The sequence below is a fragment of the Globicephala melas genome, chromosome 6 (assembly GCF_963455315.2).
Source record: "Globicephala melas chromosome 6, mGloMel1.2, whole genome shotgun sequence".
Taxonomy (NCBI): Eukaryota; Metazoa; Chordata; class Mammalia; order Artiodactyla; family Delphinidae; genus Globicephala; species Globicephala melas.
The window spans coordinates 99,495,272-99,523,125 of record NC_083319.1 but is presented as its reverse complement, the minus strand read 5'-3'; the positions used below and the strand labels follow the sequence as shown (position 1 = coordinate 99,523,125).

The window sequence follows — 27,854 nt, the reverse complement described above, 5'->3', positions numbered from 1 at the left end:
TGCAAGGCTGCAGAGGACACAGGTGTCAATCTGTTCTGGTTAATTATCTGCCATCATTTTATAATTTAAATGATTCCCAATTGTTTTCCTTTTCCTTCAAGGCAGACTCACAAAGCATTAAGAAAAAAAAAAAATAGCTACTTTGGATCAGACCAGTGATACAACCATCCTCCTATATTATGCTCACTTCAAAAGCTTCTGTTTAGCACAGAATATTCTAGACACTCTCCATCAGCAATCTCTTAAAGGCCAAGCCCTCCTTGAATTTACTTATATTTTCTACCCAAACGGCCTCTTACAGAACTCAGTCCTGTAAGTTAACTACCAGATGTAGACGGAAACGCTTTTCATGTATGGGCATGATTTTGCTTTGTAAGTAAGTTTATAGTTAACATAGCCATATCATAAAATTTTTTTGTCCATAAATATTTATGGGTTTTGCTTCGTTTTGGGTCACTCTTTCTTCTACCAGAGTCCTAATATTTTTCCAGTCTATTTTCACATTAAACTTTTCCATCTCCTCCTTGGTTCCTTAGCTGCTTCTCTGAATCTTTATCCAATTCCTCTCTATAAAACTCTTCTTTCAAACTCTACCAGAACTGAGGTCTCCAGGGTACAGACCCTTTCTGGTTTGAGCCTATGATTCCTGCTGAGTCTCACAGGTGACATTTAACACCTCCCCCCACCCCCCAAGGTAACCAGGGATGATGCTCTTCTCGCCCCTCAAGTCTCAGACTCACTAAGCTTCTTCAAAATCACTTCATAATCTGTAGACTTCAGGACTCCTTCTTTCAGGGGCTCCCTTCATTGTCTGGACTCACCCCTGCTCCCTGAAGAATCTTTTGTAACCAACAAGTAAGCCTCTTCTTAACTTCTGCAAACGTGTCTTAAGTATTAGCTACAGAGAAATCAGGCCATGCATATAAAGAAAAGACTGACATACAATTCCTAAGTCAACTATAGGTGAAGGCGGTTCAGGATCTGGCAAAAAATTTTTAAATAAATTATTATCTTTTACACTAAAATGGGAGGATACCCTTACTCAAAGGCTACTACAGTTCTCCCCTTTAATTGTTTAAACTCCTTTTCAGTTAGCTTGGCCTCTTCACTCACAACTTCTCACCACCATTGGAAGAAACCAGAACATTCAGTAGCCTAACTGGTACACACTGAGAGGCACTATAACACCTACCAATCACTGGATTTCTGGAATCCTCTTTTTTCTCCACCCCTCCCTCACCTTCACCATCACTTCTACAGATTCAGGCCCTCCCTTAATGTGGATTTTCTCATTTGATTAGTTAGCAGGTGGCTGGCTGACTATAAGGTACAAGCTGGGAGAGTCCAAGGACAGGCAGGTCCCAGGACCGGTGAGGCCTACGTTCCCCACCCCTCCAAGTGCGAGCTCCGGGCTGGGGCATATGACTGGGCCTAACCAGAAAAGAGGTTCCTGAAGGCAAATACTACATGCCTTCCACCCTGGAGAAAGCATCATTCCCCAAACCAAAACTCCCCTGGGGGTCCTGCCCACCCCTTGTGTGCGAGTAACACTCACACCCGCCCAAACCCCTCTCCCCCTCAGAGTCCCCTCCCTCCCCAGGCACCACCTTCCCACCTCTCCCAGGTCCTGCGTTCCTCCTAACCACCCCCCCAGCCTCAAATAACAACTCCCCGCCCCCGCCCCAGGCTCCACCCAGGGGCCCACAGGCCCTCGCGGCTCCCCAGGGATATGGGGTGAGAGAACAGGGGAGGGTCCGAGTGGGCCGGAGGGGCCCCCGTTCACCAGCAAGAGCTTGAGCGAAAGCGTACCTGGCCTGTAGCAGAGCGACCTTGGCCTCCGAGGCCTTCCACACCTGCGTCCCCTCCTCTCACCAGCGTTCGAGCACTCGCGCACCTCAGCGAGTCCTCAAGCGAACCCTGGGCTCAACGCTCGCGCAGCGCCACGGTCCCACATGCTCCAGACCCCAAGTTCCCGTCTTCTCGCGGTGCCTCCGGGGCTGAACCCATTGGCCAAACGAAGTGCCACTCACAAGAACCAGCGGTCTCATTGGCTCTTCTGCAAAGAGTGCCTCCCTCTCCCGTTCCAGCAGCTTCGCTCGCTATAGCACTAGGTTCATCCGAAAGGGGTGCTCCAAGTGGGGGTCCAGAAGTTAGGAGTGAACCTAAGCGTTAAAATGTGTTACTTTTTTTTTTTTTTTTTTGGTGTTACGTTTTTAAGATCCTGACTCCCATGCCGTTGGCAACTCCTGTAACAGAGTTAGCTTACACGCTCATGAAGAGATTGACTTGCCCCATCCTTTCCAGTTAGAGGATATAAGGATGTGGGTGATGAATAGGAAAGAGCTTGAGTTGACATTCAAACACCTAATTATGTGATCTCTAAGCCTCACGGTACTTATATATAAAACTGGAAGAAAATCATCCATTCATAGGATTGTATGGAAATGTATATACGTTAATGAGATGATGCGTGTAAAATACCTGGCACAAGGAGAAGATTGCCTGCAATAAATTTTGCCTATCATTATTATTTATTAATACCTGAATCTGTGAGCCAAGAAGAGCTTTCTTCAAACGATATAAAAGCATTGGTGGTTAACTCTGCAGCAACGGTATAATTTCCAAATAAATAAAGATTTCTCTCCCTCTCCAATCATTTTGGCAAATAACTGCACTCCTCTCCAACCCCAAGTTTTCTGAGGTGGTTGGGGTCAAGCTTCCAGAGACCTCGGCTGATGTTGTAGAGACATGTAAATACTCTATATGGAATAGGGCTAGACACGGCTTTTCCAAGCCTCAGATATCTCATACCTCGTTTTAATCCATACATTCAAGGACTCTCCTCTCCTTCCCAAAACAGAATAGCTTGAAAATTATTGGAGCAGGAGAATTTCCAAAGCGGGAATCTAATTGGTGGGATACCCCTTCCCTCTTTGTAGATGTTATTTGTTTAACACTATATGTGAGTTCTTCTACCTCACAGCCTTCCTACTTTACAATGTTACAATGTTATGTTATAATAACATGTATACTGAATTCTGTTGTTCATGCCAACATTTAGTAGCAAGTGCACTCAAAAATAGTTATACATGGGGCTTCCCTGGTGGCGCAGTGGTTGAGAGTCCGCCTGCCGATGCAGGGGACACACGTTTGTGCCCCGGTCCGGGAAGATCCCACATGCCGCGGAGCGGCTGGGCCCGTGAGCCACAACTACTGAGCCTGTGCATCTGGAGTTTGTGCTCCGCAACGAGAGGCCGTGACAGTGAGAGGCCCGCGCACCGCGATGAGGAGTGGCCCCTGCTCACCGCAGCTAGAGAAAGCCCTCGCACAGAAACGAAGACCCAACGCAGCCAAAAATAAATAAATAAATTAATTTAAAAAACCAAAAAGGGATCATAGGGTTGTGGGGTCTCAAAGGCACTAGCACCTCTCTACATGCAGCAACTCCCCACAGGTATCATCCCTTCTGGCGTTTATGAGAATTCACGGAATGTTCATGGAAAACACCAATGTCAATTACACACCCAGCAGTGGAAGCCACCAGGACAGTCCACTGAATTGGCCCAAAGCCCTGCCCACAAGGTTGGCCAGCTCCTTTCTTGTCCCTGGAAAAGTGAGGGCCATTCTTCCCTTGGGAGGATGCCTGGAAGACTTCAAAAGTCTTTTTTGCACTTGCTCAGAAATGCAATTATCAATACTTTAGCACACACAGCCTTCACACAATAGCAGTCATTCCTTCATTCTTTCAACTAACATTCGTTTGGTGTCTATTATGTACAAGGCACTATTTTAAGTTCTGGAGACACAGTAATGAACAAAACAGTCTCTCATAGCTTATGTTCTAATGGGAATATCAGACAAAAAAAAAAGGAAATAGATAATATGTCAGATGGTGATAAATGCTATGGAGAAAAAGAGCAAGGAAAGGGGCAGAAGGAGTAGAAGTGGAACTTTCCTAATTTAAGCAGGATGGTCAGGGAGAGTCTCAGAGACCTGAAGGGAATGAGGAAACAAGACATGAAGGTTTCTGGGGAAAGTGGGTTCTAGGCGGGGGGGAAAATAATGCAAAACCCCTGAAGCTGGGGCCTGCCTACTCTTTTACATAAGAAATGGACGGAGTGGAATGACCCAGAAGAGCTGGACACGAGGTCACAGGGATCATAGGAGGATCCCATGAGGTCTTGTAGCTTGAACAGACTTGGCTTTTACTCTGAATGAGATGGGAAGTGGTATAATATGGTACATTTTACCAGGGTGTCTCTGGCTGCTGTGCTGAGAACAGACTGGTGGCGTGGGGGGGCGCGTAGAAGCAGGCAGATCATTTAAGAAGCAATTGTAAAAAAATCCCACAAGACAGGATGTTAGTTTGGTCAAGGGTAATAATGCTGGATAAGTAGGAAGAAGTGATAACATTTGGGATAGATTTTTTTTAATGATTATTTTGAAAATATAACAACACCATTATCATACCAAAAAAACAAACAATAATAATTTAATATCATCAAATATCTAGTCAACATGCCAACATTCCTGACTGCCTCATGATTTTTTAAAAAATTTGTTAAAAATATCAAAGATAAACAAAGTCAGGTATTAGTTAAAATGGTGAAAACAGGTTTTATTCAGTAACTACTGACAGTAGGCAAAAAAGTTGAGCTCCATCCTGATTTGCAAAGAGGAATTGTAAAGGGAGAATGGGGACAGGACTCAAGTGAAAAATTACAAAGGGTTGGTCACTGTAAACGTGATTAGGCCAGCAGTGACTGCTGGCGATTATGGAAGTTAGGATTCTATCCTCCCAGAGACTGGAAGCCCTCTCCTTCCGGATAATTACATTTCAAAGGAATGGCTTTTGGGTCCTTAAGACAAGACGCTCCGCAGTTATAGAAGATACATATCATCTCAAAGGGACAGAGGAAGGATTCACAATTATAAGCCCTTTTTGAGTAAATGCTCTAATAAAGGGAGGCCAGGGGACTATGTCAGGTGTTAGCTAAAACGAACAGCAAAGTTTTTTGACAAACAACAAATTTTTTTGACAGCTCTGAGCTTTTCCAAACAGGCACTCAAAACAGGCTGGGTGGTCCCAGAGACATGGCCTTAAACTGCTAGAGGCCATGTTAAAGTTTGGTCGAGACTCTCCTACTGCAGGGGTTTTTTGTTTGTTTGTTTGTTTTGGTTTGGCCGCACCATGCAGCTTGGAACCCGTGCCCCCTGCAATGGAAGCGCAGTGTCCTAACCACTGGACCACCAGGGAATTCCCAGTGCAGGAGTTCGAATGGAGTCTTCACGCTGAGATTCACTGCAGTTCTCAGAATCGCTATCCAAATAAGGTTCATACAAATAATGTCATTTGCAGCAACATGGATGGACCTAGAGATTATCATACTCAGTGAAGTAAGTCAGAAAAAGACAAATATCATATATCACTTATATGTGGATCTAAAATATGACACAAATGAACTTATCTACAAAACAGAAACAGACTCACATAGAGAACAGATTTGTGGTTGCCAAGGGAGAGGGTTGGGGGAGGGATAGTTCAGGAGTTTGGGATTAGCAGATGCAAACTATTATATATAAAATGGATAAACAACAAGGTCCTATTGTATAGCACAGGGAATTATGTTCAATATTCTGTAATAAACTGTAATGAGAAAGAATATGAAAATGTATATATATATATGTATAACTGAATCACTTTGCTATATACCAGAAACTAACACAACATTGTAAATCAACTATGCTTCGATCAAATAAATTTTAAAAAATAAAATTAATACAAATAAGGTTCATACATTGCATTGTATGATTGACATTATATCCTAAATCTCTTTTTATCTGTAGGTTCCTCCTTCATTCTTCTTTTTTCCCTTACAATTTGTTGAAGAACCTGAGTCATTTGTCCCACAGATTCAAGGCTTTGCTGACGGGACTCTCATGGGTTATTTTAAGATGTTTCTTTGTCCCTGTATTTCCCAAAATTGGTAGTCAGGCGTGAGTTGCCTGCCAGACATGCAAGAAGAGATGAGGGAGTGGCAGTTGGATGTAAGGTTGGGAGAGGGGTCTCAGCTGCAGATAATAAATTGGGAGTCATAGGCATGGAGAGTTTAAAGCCATGATTCTAAGTGAGATGGCTGAGGGAACGAGAGTAGACAGGCAAGAGAAATGCTCTAAGGCCTGATGGGGAGGTACCAGGAAAGGAGATGGAGAGCACATCCAGTGAGACAAGAAGGAACAGTTAGGACAGTGACCCTGAAGCCAAGAAAGGAAGGTATTTAAGGAAGGGAAGAGTGATCAACTATGTCAAATGTGATAATAGATTCAGTAACATAAGGATGGCAAGTTTACTATTGAGTTCGGCACTGGTGACCTTGAGAAGAGCCGTTGGGAGGAGTGGTGAAGGCAGATTGGAATGAGTTCAAGAGAGAATGGATGAGAGGAAGTGGAGATAAACAAAGACAACTCTTTCAAGAAGTTTTGCTGCAGGGCTTCCCTGGTGGTGCAGTGGTTAAGAATCCGCCTGCCAATGCAGGGGACCCGGGTTCGAGCCCTGGTCCAGGAAAACTCCACATGCCACGGAGCAACTAAGCCCGTGCGCCACAACTACTGAGCCTGCGCTCTAGAGCCCACGAGCCACAACTACTGAGCGTGCATGCCACAACTACTGAAGCCCATGCGCCTAGAGCCCATGCTCCGCAACAAGAGAAGCCACCGCAATGAGAAGACCGTGCACCACAACAAACAGTAGCCCTCGCTCACCTCAACTAGAGAGAGCCCGTGCGCAGCAACGAAGACCCAATGCAGCCAAAAATAAATAAATAAATAAATGTATTAAAAAACAAGTTTTGCTGCAAACGGAAGCAGAGAAAAGAGGTGATAATTGGAGATGAATGCTACCTCAAAGGAAAATTTATTTTCAAGATGGATCCCTAAGAGCCTATTTGGATCGTGTGACACTGACCTAATAGAGGGAAATAGATGTGTGTGTAGGGGGTTGCTGGAACACTAACCTTTGAGTAGGTAAGACGGATGGAATCTAGGGCTCCTGTGAAGGGTCTGATCTCCGCGAGGAGGACACAGTTCATCCATAGTAACAGGCCAGACGGTGCACCTGGACACAGCTGCAAACAGACTGACAGATACAGTAGTGGGAACACGTGGTGTTCTGACTGCTTCTATTTTCTTACTGCGATAAGAAGCAGGGTCACCAACTGAGAGTGGGGTGTTGGAGGTTTGAGAACACAGTACTCCCTGGGGAGTGCGAGGAGTAAATGGACAAGGAAAATGTGCTAGATTATTGGTCTTGAAGTGAGATGACTCAGCATGGTGTCAGGTGCTTCTCCAGCCAGGTTTAAGCCCTCAGGAGAGATGCAGAGTAGGCAGAGATTTAGATTTACCCAGAAGTGGGCTTTTGTCCTATGAGTAAACAGGAGAGAGGGGCAAGGACACTGAGAGTGTATGCAAGGAAGTGGTTATAACGACAGCACACTATATCTGTGCCGGCAGTTGAGGGTTTGCTTACACAAGTGATGTAAATTGGAAGCTCTTCTCTGTCACAATTGAGACCAGTAGATGTTCAGTTATTCTTAAAGTAAGTGAAATAGATGTGCCAGAGGCTGCTGGTTGATCCTTAGTATCGTTTCCTTCTTTCATGATAATGAATCTTGATTTTTAGGAGGGTACCTGCTCATTCCAGATCAAGACCGCATTTCTCAGCCTCCTTGGAGGCTGATGCCATATCACTACTTTCTGGACAATGGTGTGTACAATCACCCCTCCATATCCCAGGGGAATTGGCTCCAGGACCCCCTGCTGACATCTAAATCCATGGATGCTCAATTCCCTTACAGTCAGCTCAAGTCCCTTCCATATCCCCACATAAGTGGACCCATACAGTTCAAACCTGTGTTGTTCAACGGTCAACTGTAATCATAAATGTTATGGGACAGCTCTTAGGTGTCTTCCTTAAAGAAGATATAATCCTGAATACATGCCCTGTCATTTGGCAAGGGGTGGGGGGATGGGGAAAGATGTAAACCTTTCATTCATCTGGCTGCCAGGGGTGGGGATGCAATGAACAGAGGTCTGGTTTCAATTTAGAAGTTGAGGCTGAGCCACACCCTAGACACCATGGGAAGGTAAGCTGGAAGGAGCGGAGACCCTTGGGGCTCTGTAGAGCAGAGCTGCCATACCACTTCAGACTGTGCATCTCTAGATTTTTATGAGAGACAAAAGTCAATTTGGTTAAGCCACTGTTATTTGGGGCTCTATTTCTCTTAGCTGAACCTAATCGTAACTGATATTTTGGGGAAAATTTTTAATACAAGGAATGTATCTATTTTAGGGCTTCCCTGGTGGTGCAGTGGTTGAGAGTCCGCCTGCCGATGCAGGGGACGCGGGTTCGTGCCCCAGTCTGGGAAGATCCCACATTGCCGCGGAGCGGCTAGGCCCGTGAGCCATGGTCGCTGAGCCTGCGTGTCCGGAGCCTGTGCTCCGCAACGGGAGAGGCCACAACAGTGAGAGGCCCGCGTACCGCGTACCGCAAAAAAAAAAAAAAAAAAAAAGAAATGCACATATTTTAAATATTTTAACTTAACACTTATAAATGGACATTCATCCCCTTTTGGTGTAGGGACAAGTCCTTTTCTTTGAGTACGGGTCCACTGATTAGCATTCCATGAAAATTACACACACCTACAATGCACTGCTAAGATCACCAGTTTTGATATCTCCAAAAGCAGAATGTGAAGTCAAAGCACTAGACACCTGGCGGGGAAATGTGAATGCAGAATTACTTTAGATAATTATGATTGTCCCCATCTTTACGTTTATCTTGCCTAAACTTAATTCAATGGTAGTATTTAGTGACTCACGTTTATTCTTTCCAAAGCATTTACCTTGGTTTACACAGAAATAAGAACTTTATTTTAGCACTTACATTTCATCAGTTTATATATTTAAATTATGTACTTACCTTATTTTCATCAGAAATACTTCCTTCTAATCCTCATATTTTATTAGTTTATACCATGTTTAACTTAATTATGTAAGTACAATAGTGAACACAACTGGCAAAAGCAAGCTTGGGAAAAACACAACTGACTTTTGGAAAGCATATAACCCAACCGCGGGGGCAGCGTGTTCTTTACACATCAACCCCCTTTGATGTCTGACAGAGGGAAGAGAGGAAACATTAGTTATCTACCCTGAGGGTCAGCTGAGTACAGGTCAGGTCTCTACTCAGCATCTTTTTACATTTATATAGTTCAAAACCAGAATCTTAATACATTAACTTTACAAATGCACAAGCAACTCTTACACACTGTTGATGGGCATGTGGACAGGTGCAAACATTCTGGAGGGCGTTATCTACCAAAAGCCTTAAAGATGGCATAGAATTTGACACTTTTAATGTCAAAAAAGCCATTTTTAATTTTAAAACATCCTAAGGAAATAATGAGGCTATCAGAAACAATTTAACTACAAAATTGTTTATCACATCACTTTTAAAATCGTGAAAAATTGGAAAAACCAAAATTGTCCAGAAATCAGGGAATATTTGGGTCAGTTTTGATAGTCCAAAGATGCATTCTAATGTAGCCATTAATGTTATGTTGTACAGCGTAAGAGCTGTTTCCAAAAGAATTCCTGTATTATCTTGCCCTGGGAAAATGCGTGAGTCACACTGAGTACAGTCAGTCTTGGGTATTGTGTTTTCATTTGGAGTATACTGTTTTGAGGAAATGAATCAGAGAACTTTGTATTGGCAGCACGACATGGCCACAGAAAGCTTTACCTTCAAATTTTGGATCCTTAAGCCAACTCTGCTGAATGTGGTTGAACATGCACGCAACCACCACCACTTCATAAAGTGCCAACCTGGATTACTGGGGCTAGAAGGCGGATGCTACATTTCCCAAAATCACTTGCACGAGGATGCTGGGTGTGAGTTAGGTTCTGTCAATTGGGATTTGAAAGGTGGAAGTATGGCCCACCTTCCTACTGCTTTGGCTGTTTGATTCTGCTCTTTCACATCCCACATCTACTCTATCAGCAGATCGAGGTGGCTCTACCTTTGAAATAAGTATCTAGCATCCAACCACCTCCCAACACCTCCACCATTAACCCTGGTCCAAGCCACTGCCGTCTGTTGCCTGGGTTAATGTAGCAGCCTCCAAACTGGTGCCTCTGCTTCTACCCTTGTCTCAACCCAGCAGTTAATGGGAGCCTTTTGAAACCTAAGAGACACTTGCAACAGCTAATCATTTCCCTTAGAATAAAGCCAAAGTCCTTATGATGGCTTCGAAGCCCTGCAGGACCTGGGCTGCCCACCCCACCTCTGATACTGTCCCCTCTCTCACAGTGTCAGCTCCTAGCTGTCCCCACTGCCTACTGATCCGGCTGCTTCACTTCAAATATTTTTTTCAATGAAGCCTACCCTACTTACTGTGATACGACCACCCATAGACTCCCCTTACCCTTTAAAAGAAAAATTCCCAAGCTCTCATCACCTTCTAAATACTCTGTAACTTACTTATAGTCTGTCTCCCTCACTAGAATGCAAGTTCCACCTGGACAGAGACCTTTCTGTTTTGTCACTGACAAATACTACGCTTGAACTGTACCTAGCACACAGAGGGCACTCAGCATGTGGGGGGTTGTCTTCAGGTGTTCCAGGGTGCAACCTTTAGCTCTGTGGTTCCCCAGGCAGTTGAGACTGCGGGCACTGCCTGATCCCTAGATTGCGGCCGTGCAGTGTGTCCTCATAGCTCGATCCAGGTCCTCCGCCTTCCTGATTCTAGCAGAGGGTGTAGCTCCCCTGGTATATCAGTTCTCTAGGGTTCTGAATCCTGGAGACTCAACCTATGGCTCACTCTTCCAGCTTTCCAATGAGTCTAAAAATACTTATCTTCCTGTATTAAACTTTTTTGCTTAGAGTACCTAGAATGGTTTCTATTTCTCCACTGAATCCTGAAAAGGACACAAGATAAAACCGTTGGGCCAATGATGATCAAGACTGCATTTTTTCCAACTGACTGGGTCTTAAATGTAAATGAGCCGAACAGAAGGAAGTCTAACCTCTGCCTCAGCTTTCAGGGAGTTGGACCAGTGACTGCTCCCATGGAAGGGGACGGAAGAAATGCTTCAGAAGAGCTGAGTCAGAAGTTGGCCGCACAGAGGAGTTCCTAGAATTGGCATTCTATCTCCATTTTTTCAGATGATGCCCTTGAGACCTAAGCCCACTCCAGTTCCGACCCTCCATCAGAACTTCGGCAGCTGAACCACAGTCCAAGAGCAGCTGTCAACATGGCATCTGTCACTATAGCTGTAGCCATCTTAAGAGGGGGATGCCCCAGCTGTGGAAGTATCCTGCACTAGGCTGGGGGTGGGATGAATAGGCAATGGACGTCACTGTTTTCACTCTGACTATACCTAGGAAATAAGCCTCTTCCTTTAAAGAGCCAAGTGTGAGTGATCAATTGGACCATGTGGGTAGGTCTGGGAGGATTAAAGGGCGCTGTCTCTGATATTTTCAGCTAGATCAGAAGTATCTGAAGTACAAGAGGCTTACTATTAACATGGAAGAACTGTATTTTTGAGTGAGATGAAATGTGATAAAACAGCATGTTTATATCATTATATGTAACATACACAATTTTGTAGTCTGAAAGAATATGCACTAAGATGTTAAAACTGGTTTATTTAGAATAAAAGGTAATTGAACATTAAAAAAAATTCTACCTAGATATAGTTAGAGTTTAGTACAATAGACAGTATTTTTTAATCACGGTGGCAACTATCATGGACTGTTTATACCTAAGTGCCATTCCTGTTTCTTCCCTACTAACAAAACCCCGTCTCAAAGGCAACAAGACGTCAGTGCCAGGGGACAAACTGGTCCACCTATCCCTCTTTGCCAGTGCCCATCCAAGGGTGGTTATGTGGTCCGCTCTATCAGAGACATAGGGGCAAGTCTCTTTGGGCCTCTGAAGGACATTCCTCCCTGATATGAGGAGAATGAGGAGGAAGTTCCTTAACTGCTGTCTACTTTGCTTCCTGCTTTGGCTCTGGACACTGTCATTTGAAGAAATGATGCTGAGTTGTTACAGCCACTTTGTAACACCAAGGATGGCAGAACAAATGCATCCAAGAAAACCTTGATGTTTTGGCTGCCACCCAACTCTGGAACCATCTATCTCCAGACTGCCCGTTACATGAGATAATTAAACATTCTTATTGCTTACGTCACTGTCAGTCTAGTTTTCTGTTACTTGTGCTGATCACGTCCTGACAGAAGCACCTTTCTGTCTGGCAGGAAATGAATGCTTTATGTCCACTGTAATTTAAAGCAACCCTATTAAAAAGCTACTATTATCTCATTTTTACAGAAAATGTATAAAACTGAGCTTAGGGAGGATAAATGATTTTCCCCAATGTTATACTGGTGGAGTTAGATTCAAACCCCACCCTGACTCTAAGGCCCACACTCTGTCACTTAATCATGTAATTAAGAAATGAACAAGCCTACAGCTTGCTTTCGGCATCTTAACAAAATGCATACACACAGATGCAGGTAGTAATAAATTTGCATCCATTTGCACTCATACATGAATTTGGCTTTGGGCTTTTTACTCCTGTCATTTGCATTTATTTGTTGGTAGAAATGTATGCTTTGGAGGCTTGGCCAAGAAAGCAGACTTGCCTCGTCTTTTTGCCACACTTTTATTGACGATGTTCAATCTGTGTATCAGGAATGTAGAGACAGATCGTGGGGACTGTGACGCAGGGTCATAACGATCGATCCCCAAGATACTTGAAATGGCAAAGTGGTGAACGTTAAAGTGGCACACACTCTTCCTCAAGCTTCCGTGGAGGAGTCAAAGAACTCAAGACTGCAAAACACCAAACATCTAATGAGGCAGGGCCTTTGAGCTAGCCGGGAAAAGCAGAAGAGTGTTTTTGAACCAAAGTAGCCAAGAGAAAGAGAGGATTACAATGGAGACTCACTGGCAGTTCATTAGCTGTGGAAAAGGAGAAGCAGCAAACACTGAAGCCCAGAGAACAAAAAGGAGTTGGTTCATCAAAGCTCAGCATTAGACCAAACAGGACTTCCATGGCACACATCTCCAAGACCCTTTCTGCTCACCTGTCCTCTACAGTGAGAACAGAGACCAGAACAGTACCATCCAACAGAGCTCACATGAGCTCTTAGCTACAGAAGGGGCGATGTGGGGACTACACAGTCAATCCTGCCTCCTAGCTGCTGGCTAGGCGGCTTGAGGGGCTCGGTGGAGAAGCCCCAGTGGTGATGAATGAAAAATAGGCTCAAGGAACAGAAGGCGAGACTAAAGAAAGGCATATCCTTCCAAAACCTCTTGGGCCACCTAAGTTAAGAGGAGTCTGTGTGGTTCACACCTGTTCCAGAGGTGGTCTGCTAAGCTCACAGCAAAGGGTGCCGAGTTGCCGGTGTCTAATGACCACGAACACTGCAACAGGAGGCCTTCCCCAACCTCCGACGTGCCTCCCCGACCCTGCCCTGCAGACAAGGGACGAGGAAAGAGAAGCTGCTCCTTAGGGACCACACATTGGAAGGGTCAAGAGTGTGGTGAGCTGCTGAAAGGAACAAGACCACAGACCAATGAACTACAAGGCCAGCGCGGCCAGTGGCAGTGGAATCCAAGTTGATGCCAGGACAGGAGACAGAATTTGACAGGTGGGCCTCTCAAATTCAAAGTGAGGCCATTATTCAATAAATCTTCTACTTACTATCTCAGCCAGGGTTGTTTTTCAGCAGTATTTGACTCGGTGTGGTGATAATTCTCCAGGAGTGGTCACAGGTTTCTTCTGAGAAATAGTGGAAGCAGCTACTCTTCCAGTAGCTGCTACTGGAAGAGTAGCAGCTACTTACTGCAGGAGTGAGGGTGGAGGGAGTCCTGGGACCACCATGTCACCCAAAGGCATCTGCAGGGCACTGGGAGGAGTGAGTCTCTGACTCTGTCACTTCTGATGGCACCTACAGCTAGGGCCTCGCAGCAATGGACAGGAAGCACTTGCCTAAGAGTGCTTAGGGAAAAAAGGGCATAGAAGGGCCCAAACCCAAACCTTCAGAGCATCAGGCTGGGGGGATAGGACACGGAGTAAGAATGTGGGATAAAGCAGCTCCATTCACTTTATCTGAGATTCTCAGAATCTCTCTTTTGTTTGAAAATAGATTCAGTCGAAGGGAAACTAAACTAACATTTATTGAGCGCCTACTGTGTATGTCTGGCCTTGTGCAAGTTTTCATCGACAATATTCCACTGCATCCTCATGCCAACCCTGTGAGGTAGGTATCGTCCTCATTTTTGTCAGATGAGGAATATGAGGCTCAGAAACGTTAGGTAGTTTGTCAATCACACAACTAGTAATGGGCAGAGCTGGGGCTGAGTCTCAGACTCGAGAAGTCCCTGCTCTCTCTCTCTGGTGCCACCTGTTGGGAGGAAGGCGGGAGCAGCAGCAGCAGCTGTCCTTACACTTCCTACCCTGAGAACAAAGACGTCACCTAGAGAAGGAGCCCGTCCCTTCCCAGACCGTGCCGCCTCTCCACCTGGGGAGGGTGCAGTCAGTTGAAGAGATAAGCCATAAATATAAAAATAAATAGCAGGGACAAGCCCCCCAGCAGTGAGGGTGTGCAGTTTCCGTGCTGCGGGAAGGTCACTGCGCCGTTCACAGCTGCTGCGGGAAGGAGCCATGTGGGGAAAACTGGGACGATGGCTGGAGTGGGTGGGCTAAACAGGCGCCTTCTGGGTTGAACAGATTTGAGAACAAAATGTCTGGAGCAGGCAGCAGCCGTGGACACAATCACCGCCATCCTCCATCTGCTCCTTTTACCGGTGTTTGTGATCCAACAGGGATTCAAAATTGGGAGAACATACAAGTTTGTGCTTTATGTGTCCCAGGACCGTCATGTCACCCGTCCTACTGTCTCCAAGGCCCACGGACACCAGCTCCTGCCAATGAAGAGAGAGAGAGATGAGAACCAAAACCGCATAGCCTATCACTCGCTCAGTCCTGTGGTTTCAACGTGATAATCCCAAGAACCCTTCCTCCATATTCAGCACCGAGTCCTAAACGCTCCTCAATGTCTCGGAGAGCCTCCGTCCTGACCCAGCAGGCTCTCACCTGCAGGAAAGAGCAGGTGGTCCCCATCGTCACGTCCAGAGTCACCTTGCCCAGGAGGAGCTGCACCTTCCCCGACCTGCGGATGAGCAGCTTGCCGACCTGACCCTCTGTCAGGTCAGCCAGGGTACAAGCATTCTCTGCCAGCCTGGCTTCCTGAGAAGACAACGAGGGGATGGACACTGGGTAAGGAGCCGTTCCCTCCATCCTTTAGCTCCCCAGACAGGGCCTTTTCCTGGGGCTGCCTGACACTGGTCAGAAAACAGAACAAAACCCAAACCACAGCAAACATAAATAAACGGACAAAATATCAGTAACTGATAAAGCTGGGTGATGGTATATGAGAGTCTATGTTCTCTGATTTGTACACATTCAAAATATCTCACTGTGAAACACACACATACAACTGGCATTGAAGTACAAAGCCCCAAGGCCCTCGCGGGCAGAAAGAACAAATGCACATTATTCTCGCATTTCAGCGTGGGTGGGCGGCACACCTTTGCTTCCCCCTGCAGGTGGCTCTTTCCCCTCCTGGTCCCCTGCATCTTCACAGAACTCAATCGTGAACGTACCCGGTCTTTCTCCTGCTTTATAACCACCACCTGTCCGTCCTCGCTCTGCACCTCCGTCTTGATAGGCTTGACGTCCTGAGTGGGCGGCTGGCCAGGGAGTGAGTCTGGCAGCTGCAGGAACAGCAGCTCTTCCTCCTGCGTGAGGCTCAGCTCCCTGAGCAGCTCTGCCACAGATACGTCCTTCGGGAGGCCCGGCGTCTTCCTGGCTGCTCTGGAGGAAGCCTTCATCTTGGCTTCCTCTTCCTCATCTCGTGGCTCCTCTTTCACTGCCCGAGATAACAGAATTGGAAGGGCTATCAGTGGCCAGCCCCTATGCCATCTCACTGCACCCATCCCTTCGGCCTGGTCTGCTCCACTGTCACTCAGCCAGGAAGCTGCAAGGAAACTCTGCTTTGAAAGAGGGATCCAGAAGCTGTGTGACTTATTTAGAAAGGAGTATCGCAGGCTGGGCCCACCGATCCCTGTCAGCGTGAACCCGCTGAGCGTGCTCAGGTCCTGTGGAGTGGGAGAGGACCGGCCTGGCAGCAGCAGTCTGGGAAACTCGCTCTTGGGGGACAGCTGGAGAAAAGGAGACAAGACGTTAACTGACACAGAGTACCTTTCACAGCAGGCACGTCCACCTCCATGTCCTCTTCCTTGGAGCCAGCCAGCCAAGGTTTAACATCTGGTTCTTCATTCTCTTCCTTAAAAAGCCAGCCCGAGTGAGCCAGCGGCAGCTGCACAGGCATATTTCGAGTGTCATTCCTCAGCCCAGGGTCATCGATGAACTGCCAAAGAAGAGTCGGGGGTCACATGGCGGGGCCAGCACACACAAATACCTGGGAGTGCAGTCCACCTTAGTCCTTTTCTAATCGAAGATTCCTGCCGCTCACCAGGCTTCCGGGACATCAGAGAGCTCTGCTTCCCCCGACTTGGTTCCCCTGAAGCGCTTTTCATCACACAAAGAAGCCCCATCCCCCCAGCCTGCTGGTACCTACATCATCCTTCTCCAGCATACGCAGAATCTGTTTTGTTTCTTCATCTGTCTCCCTCTTCTCCTTTTTGATGTTGATGATGTGAGAGGGCCCCATGTCTGACACATCCACCGTCTTATCCCAGTTCCCTGTGGGAAACCACCCAGTTCACCAGGAGTAAGGAAGGGGCCAAGAGCAAGGAACACTAACTGGGAGCAAGCAGGGGAATGCCACCGCCCTTGCCCTTCTCGTGAGCAGTCTGAACTGAAATCCACCAATTCCTTCCTCCCGGAGCCCCGGCAGCTTTGTACCCTTTTTCTTCATCATTTCAGCTGGGCCCTGCTCAAAGATAGAGTGGGACTGGATCACTTCTGGGCGCCCCCGGCCCCGTCCATGGCCCTCTCGCTGTCGGTCTCTATCCCTATCACGCTTCTCCTTCTTGACAGTTACTTCTTCCTTGGGCCTGGAAAAGACACTGGATTAAGCGAAACCACTCACTTCCCCTGCCTCTGAGAACTGGTCTTACTCTCCCATACACTCCGCTCCACATGAGCCAACAACTACATCATGAGAAGCAGAACACCCAATCTTGAGTCTAGCACCTTTTTCACTTCCTTGCTGAAGCAGAGTCCTTTCAGTTTACTGTACTTTACCTTTCTGTTTGAGAGTGTATGTTAGAACTATAACTCAAAAGTTGAATTATAGAGACTGCCCCAAAATGTGGATTTTTGGGTATTGACTGAAAGTAGGAAAGCTGCATTGCAAAAGAGCTTAAGAGAAAACCTGATACATCTTTGCCCAAACTACTGGCTCTCAACTCTGGCTATAAAAGATAATCACTCTGTTTCATTGCAAACAAGTTAAACCACTATTTTAGGGATGGACTCCCAGGCATCCGTATTTGTTTAAAGCTTGCACGCTAGAATCACCTGGGAGCCAGGGTTGAAAATCACTACTGAAAAGAATTAAATCTACAAATTTAAATTTCTGAGCCACATACTTAGTTATTTCCCCAAAGGCCCAAATTCAGAACAAGTAAATAAGAGGCAAGTATTCAGAAGGCCTAGCTACTTACTCTTCCTTGACCTTCCGACTGATGATATTTGGGGTGAAGGTTTTCTGAAAGTAAAATACAGGAGTCACTGATTTGGTAAATTCTGATCCCAAAGTACAGGGGAAAATAAAAACTTCCAAAGGGGCAACTTCTGTGGACAAAGACCAACATGGCTCTCTTCTGCACATTCCACACTGTTGTCAAAGACTTACAGAAAGGGACATGTGTTTGAAAAGGAGGAATGTCATGTCGTGGTGACAGTGGAGTTACACATAGAAGAAAAGGGGCATCAGAAAACATTTAAATAGCAGCCTCAGCTTCTGCCCCCTGAAAGGAGAGCCCTCAGGACTTCTAATAGCAAAGCAATTTACCTAACCTCACCCCTTGTCTTCAAACTGCTATACAGACCAGACAGTATCATAGGGAAAGAGCTCTAGCAGCAACGCTCAAGTAGGGAAGACAGATCTGCCAGCACTCACAAACAGAGCATCAGGTTAGACTGCCACCAGAATTTCCAAAGGTAAACTTTGGTCTTCAAAAACTGGCTACTTTTATGCTGTCATCCTCCCCATCTTCTTTAAGGGCTACACTTTACATCTACAGTCATAAACATAACAGGAAAGGACTCAGAGCCTCTGATACCACGTCTAAGAATCATAATACTTTGGATCAGAAGTTTGCACACTGGGATCCAGGTCAAATTCAGAACTCTCTTAAACTGAAGGCAAAGTTTATGTCTGCGTGGCTTTCGTGGGTTTGTTAAAGGTATCCAAGACACACACAAAAACGAAATAAACACTGCTCAAGTTGCTTTTGAGCTAATTAGGATTCTCTGCTCTTCAGTCATCTCTGAGAGCCATGTCAATATTTTGCACCCAGTGTCTTGATTTGAAGGTAGGGTAGGCGCCCCAGAAATTGTCGGCGTAAGTCTGAGGACAAGAGTCCTGAGGCCCAACACCACGCTAGGCCCTCCAGGAACATCAGTCAAACCCCCAGGTGCCTGGAATTCAGGGTAGTTGGGTTTCTTTAGAAAGGTGCCGTCGGGTACCTTCTTGACTCCCCCGAGGGTGAGATCCCTGGAGCGGATGGAGGGAAGGCGGCCCGGGGTGAGGGAAGGCGCCGGCCTCCGCCCGATAAGCCCCCGCGCCCCAGAAAGGAGGGGTCGTGGCCCTCCTGGAGCACTGGGCTCGCCCGCGGCGTCTCCTTCTGACATGGTGCCTGGGAGAGAACGACGAGAGGGGTAACGAAGTCACTCGAGGGGGAGGACACGCGGACCCTGGGCGAAACCCCACCCACGTGGCCTCCCGCCCCCCGTCAGGGCGTCCCTCCCGCAGCGTCTCAGCTCCTCCCCCTCCCACGTGGCGAGACTCCCCGGACCACCGCGGCCAGACCCCTTGGCTCGCCGTCTCCCCAGGCTCCAGACCAGGCACGAGGCAACGACGCACCTCAGCGCACCCAGGCTGCAGCTCCGCACCACGCACGTCCCGACTTCACCTCCGAGGCGACCCGCGGTCGGCCCCGGGCCTCGGCGCCGGGCGGAAGTCTGCGTGGCACGGCGCGGGCGCCGCCATCTTGTCGCGGGGCGGAAGTGAGGTCGGTGGGCGGGGCCGAGCCACAGTATTTATCCGGCGGCGCCTGGCTTCCCTTCGCCTTCTCTTCCCGGTTCTTCCCGGAGTCGGGAAAAGCTGGGTTGAGAGGGCGAAAAAGGAAGCGGGGAATGGTCTAGGTCACGCCACGCTGCAGCGCTCGGGGGGTCTTGGCCGGCGGCGTGAGGTGGGGGCGCCAGCTCAGGGGCTGGGGGCCGGGTGGCCGCCTGGACGCAACGTGGGAGTTCGCCGCTGCGGAGCCTTGGGGTCGAAGCTTGGGTTGGGGCAGGGGACGCGGGGGAGAGAGCGAGACCCCGACTCAGAGTCAGGGAGCTCTGGGCTGGGCCGGGCCGAGCCTGGACTGCCAGCTCGCTGGTGACCTTGGAGTGGTCACTGCACCTCTGGGCTGCATCCTCGCCCTTGTTCGAGGGTCCTTTCCCAGGACTCCTGGTGGGATCCTGGGGTTGGGCTGTGGGCATAGCGCTGGAGCAGCTGCAGCGGATGAATCGGGTGCCTAATGGCACCTGCCCTGGACTCGTGACTGTGGGCCCTTGTATGCAGTCTTGTTCCCACCCTGGAACCTGAAAAACGAAGTTTGTTCTGTTGGTTCTGAGGGACAGATTTAAAGAACTTTTATCGTGACTCCGACATTTGTAATTTAACATAAAAAAATGTCCTTTACTGTCGTTTCCTCCACCCCCAAACCATGTAAAAACCATGTAACTTTACAGATAGCTTGAGGAAAGGAAAACATTTGTTAGAATTTCACATAGACTATTAAAACTTCTGTAATATATTACAATCCTCCTCACAGAGATTTCACATTGTACCACAGTTTTGAATCCTCCCTTTTCAAATAACGTTGCTTTGTTGTTGCATCAAACGACTGCATAATTCTTGGGTGGCTATGCCACGATTTGTCTGTGTTCCTGTTTGGACACTTAAATTGTTTCTTTTCCCTATTGTAAATACCACTGTAGTGAACATCTGGTGCCTTTAAAGTTTTTTCTTCTGGATAATATTCCTAGAACAAATTTCCAGACTTCTGATAACTGGCCAAAAGAAGACGTACTTTATTTTTTTAAGTAAAATTTATTTTGAGATAATAGTAGATACACGTGCAGTTGTAAGAAATAATTCAGAGATCCCAAGTACCTTTTACATAGGTTCCCCAATAGTATCATATTGTAAAACTATAGTACACTATCACAACCAGAATATCTACATTGGTAGGAAAAATACAAGACATTTCCATTACGACAAGGATCCTCTAGTGCCCTTTTACAGCCACACTTCCCTCTCTCCCACACATCCCTGGCAGCTGCTAATCTGTTCTCTATCTTATACTTTTGTTATTTCCAGAGTGGAAATCATTCAAAGATGGAATAATACAATATGTGACTTCTTGGGACTGCTTTGTTCACTCAGCATAATTCCCTGGAGATTATCCAAGTTGTTGCATGTATCATGCACGTATAACTAGTTCATTCCTTTTTATTGCTGAATATCCATGGTTTGTTTAACTATTCATCCTTTGAAGAACATCTGGGTTGTTTTCAGTTTGGGGCTATCACAAATAAAGCTGCTATGAACACACATGTACAGGTTTTTGTGCAAGTTTTTCTTTCTCTGGGATAAATGCCCACAAGTGCAGTTGTTGAGTTGAATGATAGTTGTATGCTTAATTTTATCAGAAACTGCCAAGCTGTTTCCACAGTGGCTTGTACCATTCTGAACATGCACATTTTATGGTTGTTCATCCATTTTGCTGAATTGCTTTCAAAGGGTTGTGTTGATATGCATCACCAGTAAGAAAACGTATACATAAATGTATGTCATATATAAGAATATATGTAACATTTTGCCACATTGTTTTGAGTATTGGCTCTTAAAATTTTTTAAATTGTTGTCAATTTAATAATATATTAATATTGTGTTGGTTTCTAAACCAGACTTTTTTCAACTTCTTTTCTCCATATTGGTTTTATATAACTAAACCTAAACAAAGGAAAACTCTTCCTGTCCCTTACAGAGCTACGCATAGCAGCTCTTAGCTTCTGACTGGGGCACTAGATAAAACTGCTTTGATTTCATTCTCTGGGCTTTGAGGTCCAGCAGCTTTCTAGCAGCTCCTAGGTTTTTGTTTTATTTTGTTTTTTACAAAGATACTTATTCATTGTAGAAAATTTGGAAATTTTTAAAAAGCATCCATATATAGAGAGAGAGAAAGAGAGAGGGAGAGACACATATACATAATGGAATACTACTCATCCATAAAAAAGAATGAAAATTTGCCATTTGCAGCAACATAGACGGACTTGGAGGGCATTATTGCTAAGTGAAATAAGTAAGATGGAGAAAGATAAATACCGTATGATATCACCTATATGTGGAATCTAAAAAACACAACAAACTAGTGAACGTAACGAAAAAGAAGAAGATTCACATATATAGAGAACAAACTAGTGGTTACCAGTGGGAAGAGGGAAGTGGGGAATGGTCAGTCTGGGAGTAGGGGTACAACAGTAGGTACAAACTATTAGGTGTAAAATAAGCCACAAGGATATCTTGTACAACAATGGGAATACAGCCAATGTTTTATAATAACTGTAAATGGAGTATAATAACTATAAATGAAGTATAACAACTCAACATCAAAAAAAGCAAACAACCCAATTGAAAAATGGACAGAAGAACTGAAGAGACATTTTTCCAAAGAAGAAATGCAGATGGCCAACAGGCACATGAAAAGATGCTCAAAACTACTAATTATGAAAGATGCAAATCAAAACCACAATGAGATATCACCTCACACCTGTCAGAATGGCTATTATCAAAGTCTACAAATAACAAATGTTGGCGAGGATGTGGAGAAAAGGGAACATTTGTACACTGTTCTTGGGAAAGTAAATTGTCACAGCCACTGTGGAAAACAGTATGGAGGTTTCTTAAAAAACTAAAATTAGAACTACCAGATGACCCAGCAATTCCACTCCTGGGTATATATCTGAAAAAAAAAACACTAATTGAAAAGATAGGTGCACCCCAATGTTCATAGCAGCATTATTTACAATTGCCAAGACAAGGAAACAAACTAAGTGTCCATCAAGAGATGAATGGATAAAAAAGATGTGGTATATATACACAATGGAATACTACTCAGCCATAAAGAAGAATGAAAATTTGCCATTTGCAGCAACATGGGTGGACTTGGAGGGCATTGTGCTAAGTGAAATAAGTCAGACAGAGAAAGACAAATACTGTGTGGTATCACTTATATGTGGAATCTAAAAAATACAACAAACTAGTGAATATAACAAAAAAGGAGCAGATTCGTATATATAAAGAACAAACTAGTGGTTACCAGTGGGGGTGGGGGAGGGACAATATAGGGGTGTGGCAGTGGGAGGTACAAACTATTGGGTGTAAGATAGGCTCAAGGATGTATTGTACAGCACGGGGAATGTAGCCAATATTTTGTAATAATTGTAAATGGAAAGTAACCTTTAAAAATTATATCAAAGTTAAAAATGGAAACATTTTATATATGGTTCTATAATCTGCTTTTTTCTCTTAATATACTATAAACATTTCTGAGTTATTAAATATTCTAAATTATGGTTTTTAAAATTTATTTATTTTTGGCTGTGTTGGGTCTTTGTTGCTGGGCGCAGGCTTTCTCTAATTGCAAGTGGAGGCTACTCTTCGTTGAGGCACGCAGGCTTCTCATTGCAGTGTCTTCTTTTGTTGCGGAGCACGGGCTCTAGGCACGCAGGCTTCAGTAGTTGTGGCTCCCAGGCTCTAGAGCACAGGCTCAGTAGTTGTGGTGCACAGGCTTAGTTGTTCCACGGCATGTGGGATCTTAACTGGACCAGGGCTCGAACCCATGTCCCCTGCATTGGCAGGCAGATTCTTAACCACTGTGCCACCAGGGAAGCCCTAAATTACGGTTTTTAATGGCTAAATATTATTCCAAATTGTTGTCTTACATCATACTTTACCAGTTTCCTTACTGCAGTGCTTCTTGGATTTCCGCAGCACTTTTCAGGCCAAAAGGACAAGAGGAAAGAATACTTAAGCCTTCTACCTTTTACATTTTGGGGTTTACTTCCTAACAACAATTATTATCATCTCCCATTAAGAGTACTCTCCAGGGCTTCCCTGGTGGCACAGTGGTTGAGAGTCCGCCTGCCGATGCAGGGGACATGGGTTCGTGCCCCGGTCCAGGAAGATCCCATATGCCGCGGAGCGGCTGGGCCCATGAGCCATGGCCGCTGAGCCTGCACGTCTGGAGCCTGTGCTCCGCAACGGGAGAGGCCACAACAGTGAGAGGCCCGTGTACCGCAAAAAAAAAAAAAAAAAAGACTTCGCCTTCCAATGTCGGGGCTGCAGGTTCAATCCCTGGTCGGGGAGGTAAGAATCCACATGCCTTGCGGTCAAAAAACCAAAACATAAAACAGAAGCAATATTGTAAGAAATTCAATAAAGACTTTAAAAATGGTCCACATCCAAAAAAAAAAAAAATCTTGAAAAAAAAAAAAAGAAAAAGAAGGGTGGATTGTTTCCAGGTGGATTGTAACTGTAATTTAACTTTGGCACCATTGATGTAAAAGCCATCTTTGCCTTGCATTTTCCTATGTCTTCTCTATAGGTTCTTTCCTATGCAACTCTCTAAATAGAGTAAGTGTGGAGGGAAGCCCTTCCAGCCTGGCAGGAGTTCACGTATTCAGTATGTGTTGTATCTTGCCATGCTGTGCCCAGGGGTATTCCATAGTTCTTATGCTATGCTGGTCCACTTCAGGTATAGTTTAGTGACTATTCCAGTACCTTCATTCTATCTGATTAGTCCTTCCCCTTCTCATTTCACTTGTGATTCTTTCTTCATTGTTCTTGATCTTCCCTTGAAATTTCTTCTGCCCCTCCAACGTTTCATTAGTGTCTCTTCTAATAGCTTTTCAGAGTCCTTAAATATAATTCGGTATTTTTCCATGTCTTAAAGTTGTTACATATTTAAGTTTAAAAAAGCTAAAAAAACATATTATATTCTTTAGTTGAATGAATACTCAGGAATGTGTCCAGATTTTAGAATTAATGTTCTTTAGTAAATTTGAAATAGGTGACTGGTGAGGGTTGTAGGAGGTCTAAACATAATTTTGAACAGATAAATAAGCACTGAGAAATCCACACAGTTCTCATAAACAGTCACTGCCCTCTCCTGTCATTGTCGACACTTGTAAATGAACAAGGTGGTTTTTATAGGCTGTCTGGATGTGTCTGCATTCATTGGCGCCTGAGATCTCCACACGTAGTTGAACCATGGGGAAACAGACGTAAACATTTTGAGTCTAAAAAGTGCATGAGCAATGTTAAGACTGTAGATTTTTTTCACTTACAGACTCATTCTCTGTTACCTCAGACTCTATATTTGCTCTGTGCCTGTCTACCACGAAGAACCCAGCCTTTGTACTCAGACATGATTTGACTCTAGCTTGACTCCTTATGGATCGAGTCTCATTTCCCACTATCCGCCTTTGAAAATGGGGTTGATAGATCGACCCCTCGAGGTCGTTGTGAGAATCGCATGCCTAGCACTGTGTCTTGGTGCTTAATAGACGCTTTTGTTATAATTGTAATCATAGCTTAGATATAATATTTAACATGGCAACTTCCAAGCATGCACAAAAGTGGAGACCATAGCTTATTGAATCTCAAAGTGCCTGACTTCAATAATTATCCACCCATGCTGATCTTTCATATACACACCCCATGTCCCCCCGAGATTATCTTGAAACAAATCACAGATATGATGTTATTCATCCATAAATATTAGAATGTGTATCGCTGAAGGATATTCTCTTAAAAGAACTTAAAAGAACTAAAACATTATCAGAACTAATAATTCCTAAATATTATCAAAGATCCAGTTAGTATTCAAATTTTAACTGCTGTGAAATCAGTATCCAGATAAGGTCCCTTTATATTTATTATACCTCGTAATATTTTGCTGGAAAAAATAATTAAAGCGTGGGAAGAGATTTTGCTGCAAGAATGTCCCTTGCAGTGTTGTTTAGAATGGAGAAAAAGTAAACTAAGTTAATCAGAGGAGATGGGAATTGGCTCCAAAGAAATAGAACATATTTAAATTTAAAACAATACTGTAGGGAATTCCCTGGTGGTCCAGTGGTTAGGACTTGGTGCTTTCACTACCATAGGCCCAGGTTCAATCCCTGGTCAGGGAACTAAGAGCGGTGTGGCCAAAAAACAAAAACACAACTGTAGAAAGACTATGTAATGAACAGAAAAAGTATTGGTAAGTGAAAGAAGCAGGTTATAAAACAGTATTTATACTTTCTATTTTTGCTAATAAAGTATATATCATATACATCTATTTCTGAATGGTGAGGAAACCAGCAATTTTAATTCTCTCAAATTTTAGAATTAATTCTTCTCGTCTTTCTACAATGATCATGTATGGCTTGTGTAATAAAAAGTTATTTAGGGCTTCCCTGGTGGCGCAGTGGTTGAGAGTCCACCTGCCGACGCAGGGGACGCGGGTTCGTGCCCCGGTCCGGGAAGATCCCACATGCCGCGGAGCGGCTGGGCCCGTGAGCCATGGCCGCTGAGCCTGCGCGTCCGGAGCCTGTGCTCCGCAACGGGAGAGGCCACAACAGTGAGAGGCCCGCGTACCGCAAAAAAAAAAAAAGTTATTTAAAAAAAAAAATGCAGCCAAAGTGCATCTTGGCAGTTGTTTGGTTTCATCTGGAGTTAGTTATATTTGGCTCATCATGCTTTCTTCTTACCATGTGTTTTCTCATGTGATCTGCAGAGAAGTCCTCTGAGGCAAGAGGAGGCAGGAGCTCTGAGACGGTTTGCGTCTTCACTTGACACTAGCGCCCAGCTCCACGAAAGTGCATTCAGATAGCGACTGTTCTCTGCTTGGGACACATGATCTCATGCGGTCTGTGTGCCATCCTGTGAAGGTCGGAGGTGGGGGTGTGCTGAGACTAGCCTTCCTTTACAGATGGGGAAACTGAGTTGCTGTCCTCAGGTGGGTTGTAGGGCCAGGTGTCGGTCCAGATGTCTGATGCTGGCCATGACCATGAGATGACACGGTGCATCTCTTTGGAGTTTCAACTTCTCAGTGTAGGTGTGTGAGGAGCGGGACCTACTCATGTTTGGCCAAGGGAGGGCTTAACCCTGCCTCGGTGTAACACCCCACACCGCATTGTGAGGTTCAGGATCTGACCAAACTTGCCCGGGTTCTCCATGCCCATTTAGGGTAGGATTGTCTTCTGCTGTCTTTGCTTTCTGTGAACTGTTCACTTTCTGTCCACTGTCACCTCCTCTAACCTTTGCTGCCGATATCTGCAGCCTCTGAGTCCCTCTCAGGGAGTGTCCCTACACTCAGCTCAGGCCTCCTACGGCTCTCTGAGGCCCTCACCCAGGGCCTGCCTGCTGTGTCTGCTGTGTCTGCACCAAGACCTCCCCACCTTCCACCACGCTGCTGCTTCCACCTTCTCCTCTTGCCTGCGCTCCCCCTGCTCTCTGGAGCTGGTCCTCACTCCTTTTGTGCATCCACATCTGTACCCTCAATTTAGCTGTATACGCCTTGTTCTCTAATTGGGTCTCTAAATGCCCATCTTTTCTCCCCTAAAAGGCAGTGGGCTCTTTGCAGGCAGGCACCGTCAATAATGATGGTGATGATAACAGCTCTGATGCGTGACTGGGCACATCTGGTAGATCAGCCAGAGCTTTGAGATTTACGATGTGATTTCTCATTCAGTGATGACAACAAACCTGTGTTATCATCCCACTTGACAGATGGAGAAACTGAAGCTCTGAGAGGCTGAGTAACTTGTCCAAGGTCACCCAGCTAGAAAGTGACAGAGCAAGAATTTTGACCGTATCTGTCTGACTGCAAAGCCTGTGCGTTTCCACACCGTACATACTCTTTGTCACTGTTGTTTGCTTGACTCAAATTTCCTTGAGTGTTATTCATGGTGGCATGCTCAGGGTCCTCATTTCTGGGTGGCAGAAAAGCTTCCTGTTGTTAAGACAGCAGATAGGAATCTCTCTGGTCAAGGTATTCAGGGCTTGGCTTCTCTGAGCCCAGGTGGTTGGCTGGGATGAGAACACTCCAAGCTCTGTGTGTCCCTCCCACCCCCACTTTCTTGCCTCTGCTCTTCCTTCACTGCCCCACAACTTCTTTCTCTTGTTTTTTTTTTTCCCCCCTGGGGAATTTAAGTAGCCAGACATTCTCCCTTGACTATCAGGGGGCCCTGGAGCTGCAGGTCTGATATCTCTTGACTGAGTTGGTAAGAAAATGGAGCCACAGATCAGCAAAAGGCCCTGAGGAGAGAATCCAGACTGTAGGCAGAACCCCCCTCCTGCCCGCCTGCAGCTCACATACCCCATGTGAACCCTTCCCCTTCACAGCCCCCCTTCCCATCCGCCAATCAGAATCCTTGCTTTGGAGCTCCTGAGCCCTTAGGCTAAGCCCCACCCCTCTCCCAGCATCCTGAAGTTT

At 45.6% G+C, this 27,854-nt stretch overlaps 1 protein-coding gene across 1 annotated transcript; it reads right to left on the bottom strand.

Moving 5' to 3' along the window:
* Positions 1-9,009: 9,009 nt before the first annotated feature.
* Positions 9,010-19,323, bottom strand: POLR3D (RNA polymerase III subunit D). The gene is made up of 9 exons (XM_030832593.3): positions 19,187-19,323; positions 18,790-18,959; positions 17,763-17,806; positions 16,999-17,150; positions 16,712-16,836; positions 16,333-16,501; positions 15,735-16,000; positions 15,166-15,318; positions 9,010-14,993 (listed from the first exon to the last, which is right to left on the bottom strand). Exons 2-9 carry the CDS (start codon positions 18,952-18,954, stop codon positions 14,871-14,873), a joined length of 1,197 nt encoding a protein of 398 aa, XP_030688453.1. The 5' UTR covers positions 18,955-18,959; positions 19,187-19,323; the 3' UTR covers positions 9,010-14,870.
* Positions 19,324-27,854: the final 8,531 nt, after the last annotated feature.

Bases quoted from the DNA above. Each gene is read 5' to 3' on its own strand.
- POLR3D (XM_030832593.3), bottom strand. From the start codon at position 18,954: ATGTCAGAAGGAGACGCCGCGGGCGAGCCCAGTGCTCCAGGAGGGCCA. The intron at 17,807-18,789 runs GTACCCGACGGC...TTTTACTTTCAG, and splicing joins CCCTCGGGGGAGTCAAGAAG to AAAACCTTCACCCCAAATAT. The intron at 16,502-16,711 runs GTAGGTACCAGC...CTTCTTTGGCAG, and splicing joins GTATGCTGGAGAAGGATGAT to TTCATCGATGACCCTGGGCT.